The 10,799-nt window shown below is 40.1% G+C and overlaps 1 protein-coding gene across 3 annotated transcripts; it reads left to right on the top strand.

Annotated features, from left to right (window-relative positions):
• The first annotated feature begins 1,727 nt into the window (after nt 1-1,727).
• On the top strand, nt 1,728-10,756 carry arhgef3l (Rho guanine nucleotide exchange factor (GEF) 3, like). Of its 3 annotated transcripts, none has more exons than XM_077585477.1 (13): nt 1,728-2,025; nt 2,192-2,240; nt 2,324-2,374; nt 4,829-4,897; nt 4,998-5,105; nt 5,177-5,335; nt 5,530-5,592; nt 6,519-6,615; nt 6,843-6,919; nt 7,054-7,311; nt 8,423-8,593; nt 8,926-9,118; nt 10,348-10,756. In XM_077585477.1, the coding sequence occupies exons 1-13, from the start codon at nt 1,979-1,981 to the stop codon at nt 10,593-10,595; spliced, it is 1,590 nt and encodes a 529-aa protein (XP_077441603.1). In that variant the 5' UTR covers nt 1,728-1,978; the 3' UTR covers nt 10,596-10,756. The 3 variants fall into 3 exon arrangements, with proteins under 3 accessions (XP_077441603.1, XP_077441613.1, XP_077441622.1); XM_077585487.1 differs by having other exon boundaries at nt 2,327-2,374; XM_077585496.1 differs by having other exon boundaries at nt 1,728-2,016.
• Nucleotides 10,757-10,799: the final 43 nt, after the last annotated feature.

Genomic DNA, 10,799 nt, shown 5'->3' on the forward strand with positions numbered 1-10,799 from the left:
TATATTTTGTATTATAATTTATGTTTAAAGAGAATACGTACAGTACTGTACTACGTATGTTAGAGAGAGAGAGCGAGAGACACACACAGTATGTACATGTACGTAATAAGATAAATAAAATGAAGTTCAACTTAATTTTGGAAGATGTACTCGATGCTTAAGGATTTGATGGAGGAAGAGGAGGATTTTATATCATGAGAGGTTCTTCGTCGTCGCTGGAATGGGCTTCAAAAGTTACTTCCTCCTCCGTAATTTCAATGTAGGAAGAAGTTGAGGGTCGAGGAGAAGAAGATGAGGGTTGATGAGTATCTTCCTTGGAGGATTTACTAGAAACTGGCCGAAAGAAGCGATCTAACGACGATTGCACAGTTTTCTTCTTTTTTCATCATAAATGATGCGGTAGCACTGTATGGCATCATTCAATTGATTTGCAACCTTTGCGCAACGTTCAATATTTGGGTCTTGCTGCTCGAAGAGTGCGATGGCTTTATCTATGAGCGACAGGCGTTTCTTCTTCTTCCTCCTCCTCGACACGTTGCTGAGCCTCCAATGCTGGGTGAGCTCTCACAGCGCCAAGCGTCGGTATTAGCGGCGGAAAGAAGCACTACAGTACTCGGAAAAAGGTGCGCAATAAAAAATCGAACTTACAGCATCTCTTTCCGAACATTTTTTGACATGCGCGCAGACCTGTTCGTATGTACCGTTGTTCGTAACTCGAATGTTCGTAAGTAGGGGAGCGTCTGTACTCTTGAATCTCATGGAGGAAATGCCAAGAGTGCAAAAAATCACCAGAGCAAAGAGTAACTATTTTGAGCGAAACGTTTACATTTTTTTTTTTTTTTTTTTTTATTAACTCCGCATGTGTTAATTAGTTTTGATGCCTTCAGTGAGAATCTACAATGTAAATACCGGTAGTCGTGAAAAAAAAAAAAATATTAATTGCATGAGGTGGTGTGTCCAAAATTTTGACCTCTGTGTTTGTTAAAATCATATGCATGGATGTTAAAATCTGAGTCACGTCAAAGGCAAAAGACCACCCATACAGAAATAAAGTGGGGGCTCGTTACATTGTTCAAAATCCTGTCAAAGAAAGCGAATCGCGTGCTTCACAGTACATCTATACAGAGTCCCTAACGTGACATTGTTGGGGTATTTCCTCATGAGGATGAGAAAACTTGCTTATCTCTTTGACTGCCAGACGTTTTCAGAAAAGGGATGCCGTGGGTGCCAGCCGATTTTAAGCATTTTGACTGATCTTTCAAGGTCCACAGAAAATGTTGTGTTTGGACTATGGAAACACACATACTACCAAATGAAAGATTGGACTCTCATCTTCCATCAGAAAAAAAAAAGTTTGTTTCTACCTTATTCCGTTTTTGAGTAATCAACAATAGAAAATGGTTAGTTTCACCTGTTTTGAAAAAAAACGTCTTTTAACGTCTTTAGCACTCCTCCATAGGATTTTACGAAACGTTTTTTAACGTTTTTGGCAGTCAAAGAGATATTTAAATGAGTAACTTTTTCATTAGGACAAGAAAGTTTCTTGAAAATGTCATGTACATCTAAGTACTCTGAAATCTGAATGTGTATATATTAAAATCTGAAGTGTATTTTGGGAGGCGTTTAGTAGGCTCTGTCTTAATTGTATTAGTAACCCTAAACCAAGTTTGCCTTTACAAAATGTACTCTCACTTCCTCTTTGCAAAATATTGCAGCTTGCTTCAGCCATCGGTTTGTCAGATTCACGTAATGTGTGTCAGATTCAAGTAGGTTATTTAGCCTCCCTGAGAAGAACAAATGCATAGACGAGTACAGCCCCAAAAGGATGTGGTTGAGTGTGAGATAACGAAGCAAGGTGGAAGGAGTTTGCACTGCTCTGTCGAACTGCGCATTGTCACTCTTACCACTAAAACGAGCCTGGCTGCTTTTCAAGATATCTACTTTTGGGGAATAATGGATTTGTGACGAGGATTTAAAGATGGAAGTGGACGAGCGCTCTGAAACAAGAACATCCTGGTATGACTTGTAAGTGAATTGATGCTACTATTTGATATTTTTTTATTGATAAATTACACTATCCTATAACTTACTGTCCATATATACTGGGACAGAACATGATTTATTTGGTCCTACAGCTGAATAGTTGTGTTTTTGTTTTTCCACGAAAATAATTTGGAAATTTTCTTTTGAGGTTACAAAGAGGAGAAACGCAGTCCACAACCACTTTTGACCATGCTGGAGTAAGTGTCTTCATTGGGGCGCAATCACTTGAAAGTATCATCAAAAATAAACAAATTGAACTCACATCATTGTCTTGTTTTAGAAGAAGAGAAAACAAGACTCAACCCCTGAGCCTGTGATCAGAATCCCAGAAGTGAGTTGTCGAACTCTCATCTTGATCTCTTTATTGCCAGCGGATGTTAGTCAACCGGACTTATTGACCTTGGTGACCACAGAGGGCCGAGCGAGCGAATAAATGAATGCACAAAAGCTTTTAAAACACAGCTGATTGTTTTGTAAAAAAAAATCATGGACGTGTTTCACTGCCTACAATTTCAAATACATTCGATTTCTGCATTTGCAACAGTAGCAAGGCGGCCTGTTGTATTTGACTACACAGGCACACTTTCAACACTCTTCCTCTTTGAAAGAAGCCACACAGGAAATGAGAAGGCCGTGCCACGCAACAGCTCTTGTTGCACTTTCCTGAGCTCTCATGACTGTGGAGTTTGCCCTATTTATTTTTTACATTTACTGTGGGTAAAAAAATATCTACACACCCCTCTACATCTATCTATATATTTTTTTTCTAAAAAATAATAGAAACCATCCAGGTAAATCGTTACAAAACTTTGTCCTCTATTTTGTGACCTTGTAGAATGCAGTTGAATAAAAAATGTTAAAAAAAAAAATTCGAGAGGGAAACTAAAATAAACTGTCATAATGATGTTACAACATGTGCCATTATTCCAAAAGATTTCTTTTGCGCAAGCTTTCCCTGCTCATCACTAAAAGGACATAACATACCTAAAGTGTCAGCGTCATGTTTTGTGGCTATTTTTCTTCAGTAGGAACTCTGGGCTGGGTACAGGTAGTCCGCCATTTTGAATTCATTTGCGCCTTATTTCCCCCCTTTTATAGCTCTTTGACTGCCAGACGTTTTCAGAAAAGGGATGCCGTGGGTGCCAGCCGATTTAAGCATTTTTGACTGATCTTTCAAGGTCCACAGAAAATTATGTGTTTGGACTATGGAAACATACATACTACCAAATGAAAGATTGGACTCTCATCTTTCATCAGAAAAAAAAGTTTGTTTTTACCTTATTCCGTTTTTCAGTAATCAACAATAGAAAATGGTTAGTTTCACCTCTGTTTTGAAAAAACGTATTTTAACGTCTTTGGCACTCCTCCATAGGATTTTACTAAACGTTATATAACGTTTTTGGCAGTCAAAGAGCTAAAGAGGGTGATCGTCTTCAAGCCTTGTGTGTTTCATCTAAAGACGTTTACAATTAAAAGTTGTTGAAACCCTTTTTGTTTAGTAGCTTGCTTTTGCCCTGGCAAGGCTGCTTACAAAAAAAAATAAAAAATTGGGAGGGTTAGAGCCTGGTCGGAGGAATTAAGATGAGTCAGTGTTTGCACAAAACCTTCAGATTTCTGCTAGATTAAAACAAAAAAAATGGCAGGAAAGTCTACTTGAACATCTGACATATTTGGAGCAGGATTTCATCACTCCACTTTATTTAGGGGTTCTTATTTCAATGAAAGAATGCCTTTTAACCGAATTTGGCCAAAGAACATTCAACTAGATAAGACTAAAATAAGTGACCACAAGGCAATGACAAATTCTTTAACCTGAAGCTCAAAAAAACTATTTTTTAACAAGTGGACGGTATGTGCTCCTTTGAAGATCCCCTTTTTCTTTTATCGCCCACCTTGTTAGACCCCAATATTAGAATCGACAGAGGCTTATTTTGTTGAATTACCGGTATAGTTCTTTAATATCCAAGTTTCTTCCTGTAAACCTCATTAAGCATATAATTTATACATGTATTTAAGGCATGTTATAAAATATCTGAAGTCGTCTTGTTTATTTTTAACAAATTAAGAACATCATAAATCATGCTCTTTCTAGCAAGTGCTGTCTCAAATGTTCTCCAATTTTGATACAGCAAATGTATAGGATCGTATGCCGAGAAACGTTTCTTGGGAGGAGTAATATGGCGGCCTAGCGGCTTCAAAAGTCTTGGCCCATCGGCTATCCAGTAATATATACAGATCAGTGGTGTGGACAGCCATATCTCCAATTATAAGAGGGTGTGCACACTTGTGCAAACATCTCAGTTGTTTTTATCTCTTTGACTGCCAGACGTTTTCAGAAAAGGGATGCCGTGGGTGCCAGCCGATTTAAGCATTTTGACTGATCTTTCAAGGTCCACAGAAAATTATGTGTTTGGACTATGGAAACACACATACTACCAAATGAAAGATTGGACTATCATCTTTTATCAGGAAAAAAATGTTTGTTTCTACCTTATTCCCTTCTTCAGTAATCAACAATAGAAAATGGTTAGTTTCACCTCTGTTTTGAAACAAACGTCTTTTAACGTCTTTGGCACTCCTCCATAGGATTTTACTAAACGTTATTTAACGTTTTTGGCAGTCAAAGAGTTAAGTCCTCTCTTGAAAAACTACTATAGGTCATAGGTCACATGAAAGATGAAAGAAGGTTGTAAAACAATGTCTTTTGGACTCATTTGAGCAGGGGTGGAAAGAATTTTGAATCCACCGTTTGTGCTTTTTTCTGTTTTTGTTTTTGCTTTTTAAGGATGAGGAGGAGGAGATGGTGGAGCAAGAGGAGTTTGAAATGTTGCCCGACAACATAAATGACTCAGAGGTGAGTTGTCCATGTCGCTACTAATTGGTCCACCGAGCCACCCTGATGAGCTTTGCTTTCTCACGGGGTTCCAATTTGGACTCTTGATTTTCCCCGGTAGGAGCCTAGCAACAAACGTGTCAAACCTGTGGTCAAGTCAAACAGCCTAACAGGGGTCATCACCCCGCTGAAGACCCCCGCTCTCAAACGCATCGGACAATCCATTTCGGTAGCAGTGCGGCAACACGCTCAGCGTAGCGGTCAAGTAGAACGCACGCACTCATTCAAGTCTTCTTCCAGCGCTCCATCAGTTTCCGTACGGAAGCGCGGCCTTTGCCCACGCCGCCCCTGCGCTCTCGCGCCAAGGGCTCGTCGTTTCCACGCAGGTGCAGCAGCCGGTGCTGGAGCGACACGGTGGAAAGTCACAACCTCACCGCCAAGGAGATCAAACGGCAAGAGGTGAGAGAGCTCGAATCGAGCTGAACGTGTTCTGGTGTGGGAGGATTACGAAAGAGGATGTGAGTTGAAACAGGAGGCTCAACTTCCTTTATTGAACGGTCAGCTGCGAGAGCTCGCGTCGCCCCGTCTGTGCATCATGTGTGTTATGCAAGTGTGTGTGTGTTTTGTGTGATGTGTCCTCGACTCCTCTGCAGGTGATTTATGAGCTGACTGAGGGCGAGCGACAACTCATTGAAGACCTCAGTCTTATTAAGAAGGTACACGACCGCCATACACTCTCGAATGCATATTCTTACATCATATAATGCCCCCCCCCCCCCCCCTCCCATCAGCTATTTAGGCTCAAGTGTTGGGTAAAAAAAAAAAAATCCTAAAAAGTACATTTATACTATTGTAAATCATTGTAACATTGCACAGTTTAAACAATAACACTGGACTGCTGACCAACACTGAAATACCCTAGCATATCGATCGTTCATCAAAAACGAGTTTAAAAAATATATATTATTCCTAAAAAGTACATTTGTTAACCATTGTAACATTGCACAGTTTAAACAATACCAATGCACTTAAATATTGAGCGGGAAATATACCAATGATTCAATTAAAATGTATTGCACATAAAAATATTGATTGATTGAATTATAATCAATAAATTAAATAAATTAATTTAATTTTGCATTTAAAAGAGTGATTGAAAATATGGACCAAAATAAAAGTTTTAAAACACAGTTCTTATTGACTAAATGCAAATAAATGTATTATACTGAAAAAAATAATAATAATTAAAGCTGAATTGTATAGGTGGCAGGGCTGGACTGGCCATCTGGCATTGAGGGCAGATGCCCGGTGGGCTGGCCTTTTTAGGGGCCGATTAATTATTATTTTCCTCCATTTTACCCCAAAAGAATGGACTACAATTTAGAGGGACCAGTCTGTTAATTCATTTCAAATGGAGATCAATGCATCGATTGCAAAACTACAAGTTGGGCAATAGCCTAAGTAAAAAGGCCAGGGCCGATTTTTTTTTGGGCGGGGGGCAGTCCAGCCCAGCCCAGCCCTGGTAGGTAGTGATGTTTTGACATACCACTTTTGTAAGATAAAATGTCGCCCAATTTAAAAAAAAAAAAAAAAGAAAGAAAGAGAAGTGGCATCTGTGCTCATTGTGTTGTTTGCCAAAAAGGTGTACTACGAGCCCATGCTGAAACTGGACATCATGTCCGAGAGTGAACTCAGGCAGATTTTTGGCACTCTGGACTCTCTCATTCCTCTCCACGAAGGTGACCAATCACTCTTGTTTTGCACATCACACAATAAAAGAGTGCCTGCATGCTTGTTTTAGCTCAAATCAGATTCCGCACATGAAAATGAAGATTTGCCAAATTTAATACTGAGCACGTGGGGCGCCTGTCTACGAAAAGAGGGCCCTTAGTTCTATTGTTGGTATTTAAGAATGTGTTGTTATCATGACAATTGACACAAGATGCCTACTTTTGCTCCATAAAAGATCTGTTGAGCCGTCTGGAGCGTCTGAGAGGCTCGAAGAAAACGGTGGGCGAAGTGGCTCCCACTCTGATGAATTGGGTTGGTATATTTTCTACTGACCCCCCCCCCCCCCCCCCCCCCCCACACACACATATTCTACGCATCCAGCCTCTCAAATCGACAACCGTGGCGCTGCTCGCGAACTTCTGGCCTCTCCTCTTTGCACTGAGCAGTTTCCTTGCCTGGAGGCCTACGTGACTTACTGCTGCAACCAAGTGGAAGCCAAAGCGTTGCTGGACCACAAGAAGCAAGAGAAGCGGGTGGAAAAGTTCTTGCGCCTGTGCCAGGAGTCGTCGTTCAGCAGGAAATTGGACCTCTGGAACTTCCTGGATCTCCCCCGAAGCCGTTTGGTGAAATATCCTCTTTTGCTGAAAGAGATTCAGAAGTGCACACCTGCTGAGCATCCCGATGAGTTCACATTGCCTGATGCAGTGAGTGAATATGACATTATACCAAATACATAGCATTGCGTGGTTGTTCTCTGTTGCAGATTATTTATAATTCACTGATGGGATATAGTTATTTCCTAGGGATGTTTTAGAAGTGATCCTTTCAATATGGCAACGCTTGCAGAGATTATTTTCTTAAATTTATTATTTCATGTGTATGTATTTTGGTATTACAGCAATTTCTGGACTACAAGCCGCTACTTTTTTCACTTGCATTCGACCCTGCGGCTAATACAAAGGTGCGGTTTATCCATCCGATCGCAAGGAATATAAAGGAAGCGCAAAAGCGTCAGGCAGAGCAACACAAATCAAGTGAGCCCAAATATAGTAGGAGAGACAGAACGAGAGTGAGACAATTTGCGCCCTCATTATGGAAAAGAAAGTAGCAGGAACCCGGTGCGGTAACATTAAAACACCTGCGGCTTACAGTCGGGTGCGGCTTATATGTGTAACAAACTCGAGTATTCCCCAAATTTAGCTAGCGCGGCTTATAGTCAGGTGTGCCTTATAGTCCAGAAATGACTGTATATTAAATGTGTATTTAATTTTTTCTTTATTTTATTCTTTCTTTCTTTATAGTTTTCTTTATTTTTTGCATGTTGATATTCCTCTGTTTCCTACTTTGTTAATGGGGAATGTGACCTCTCTAAACATGACATTCTGATTAATATTACATTTGTGGAATATGAGTAATGAAGCACAAACCAGCCTTTTTTTTTATTCATCTTGGAGGACGGCCATTTTGCCACTTGCTGTCGACTGAAGATGACATCATAGTTGCTCAGGGCTCGGGCAACGACCAATCACAGCTCACCTGTTTTCTGAAGCTGAGCTGTGATCGGTTGTTACCTGAAACCTGAGCAACTGTGATGTCATTTTCACTCGACAGCAAGTGGCTAAATGGCCGCCTTCTGATATTGATAGAACCTGCTGGATTGGTCTTCACAATAATGTAAAATGAATTTGAGCAACTTTTTTGTAGCGGTACTGTGTATCAAACTGGTAGTCCTTTGCATTAATCTGTACCCAAGAAATAGTTCAGTTTCTTCACTTCCTGTCTTGAAAAGTTTTTTTTCCTTCATGTTATGCTTAGTTGGAATTGATCCAGAGCATCGTGGCAGAGGTGAACAAAAAGACGGGTGAGGCCGAGTGCCAGTTCTACCGGCGGGGGCTCGACTACCTGGAAGAGTTCCAGAGGCTTCCAGAGATCCAGCAGTCACGTTTCCTCTATTGCCACGGGGAGCTGAAGAACAATAAGGGCCAGGTAACGGCTCTGTTTGCTTCTTCTCGGGGTTCGTTGTTTTTGTCTAAATTTTTTTTATCAAACTCCTTGAAGGAGGAGTCCTTCATACTTCTTTATTCATTTAATTTAATTTAATTTAATTTAATTTAATTTGATTTAATTTAATTTAATTTAATTTAATTTAATTTAATTTAATTTAATTTAATTTAATTTAATTTATAAGGACAAAAGAAATTGAGGTGTTCTACAACTTTTGACTTGTATTGGACACACAACCATCTTGAGCGAGGAAATTATGAATATTTAGAAAGTAACAGCGTAAATATCAACTGTGTAATTTGTGTGTATGTCAGCGGCTGCATGTCTTCCTGTTTGAACTGGCTCTGGTGCTGACTAGACCGGGAGAGGACCGGGAAGGAGGTCATGTCTTCCAAGTCTACAGGCAACCTCTTCCCAACGCCTCCTTAAACCTGGAGGTGATCCCAGATGGAGAAACGGGTGGAGGGGGTTCCTTCAGAGGAGCCTTCACGGGGGGCAACGACAGAGGTAAGTACCGGTAAATGGATCCGTGATGTACAAATTTTCATCAGTTCTACTGGTGGGCCATGAAAGACCACCACATAATTCTTAACCAGATGTATGACTAAAATACTATTTTAGATATGGACAAAATATGTGCATGCATGCAAAATACAGGCTTTTAACTCATTGACCCCCAGCCATTTTCACTGAAGCAACCTCCTTCGCTCCCGGCTGTTTTACTGGATTTTGACTGATTTTGCAAGGCCCACAGAATATTGTGATCTATTGCTATAAAAACATGGACTCTACCAAAAGAAAGATTAGAGTCTCATCTTTCATCAGAAAAAAGTACATTTCTATCTGTTTTCGATTTGCAGCAATTAGCATTAAAATATAGTTAATTTTCATCATTATTCACAAATCTGTTGAAAACAGCGGAGGAAAAGATCTTAGCCCTGCTTGATCTCTTATACTCTGCTGCCACCTGCTGGCCGTTTTTTGTAATAATTACCATTGCTTTAAGCGACCACTTCAGGTCAGTGGTTGCATCAAAGCCTTCTGTATGCTCTAGCATAAAATTTAAAAAAAGACCATTAGAAACGTATAAATACGTTTTTGGGCATGACAATATTTATAATATAACGTTTTTAATTTGTATACATTTTTGGGAGCAAATTAGTTAATGTTTGTTTTTTGCTAATACATTTTTCAATGAATGTCTAAAAGATTAACTATTGTAACCCAACAATAAAGGGTTTGAAGCAAACAAAATAACCATCCAATGTGTTTTTTTGGGCGCCTTTTTGGGGGCGGGGGGGGGGGGGTGTGGGGCGCCATCTAAAACTACTAAACTAACTAAAACATGTCTGCCGTCTAGTGGTGAATGATGATAGCAGAATTTAAAACTGCATTGACACCTGCGTATTCACAACCCAGCACCCGCGGATTTACAGATTTACTGATTTTTTTTCATGGTTTTTTTTCATATTTTGGATTTTCTAATTTTTTGCTCTTTTTTTAGGTTTTGTAAAAAAAATAAAAATAATAACATAATCTAATTTATTTACTTATTTAAATGAATCAAAGTGTATTTCAGAGCCAAATGAAACAATTGCCCATCCCCGATTTCATCATTATTTGTTTTTAGTTTACTCTGTCTTCCGTGACTGCACATCCCTGATATAAAAAATTTTTTTTTTGCCATGTTATAGTAGTTGGACTATCCTTACCTACTCTGTCCTCTGCCCTCCTAGTGAAAAACTGTTTTCGTGTGAGCAGCAGGGGGCGCTCCAAGGCCCACTCCTACAACCTCCAGGCCAACGACTCCTTCAGTAAGCAACAATGGGTCACGTGCCTCCGCCAGGCCATGGTCCAGTCTCGAGACAGGAAGGCCCAGAGCAGACAGTCGTTGGCCCCTCCCCATTCGGACCCCGCTCTGTGTGACATCGCCGACCTCAGCCTCAGTTGTGACGCCGACATGGCCGACGTCACCGGCCGCTGAGTGAAGCGGGTCTGCTCAGTTGAGCGTTGGGCTTTTTATTCTCTTTCGGACAACCCCACTGAATGGCTTTATTTTGTACATTTTTGGAAGAATGTTGCTGAGTGCTCATTTACTATGTGTGAATCTTTGTAATAATAAACTGCCACTTAAACATTGTTGAAGTTTTATGCGTAGGTGTGATTGTCTAAGTATAGCGAGAAGGAG

This window comes from Vanacampus margaritifer, chromosome 1 (assembly GCF_051991255.1).
Source record: "Vanacampus margaritifer isolate UIUO_Vmar chromosome 1, RoL_Vmar_1.0, whole genome shotgun sequence".
NCBI classification, from domain to species: Eukaryota; Metazoa; Chordata; class Actinopteri; order Syngnathiformes; family Syngnathidae; genus Vanacampus; species Vanacampus margaritifer.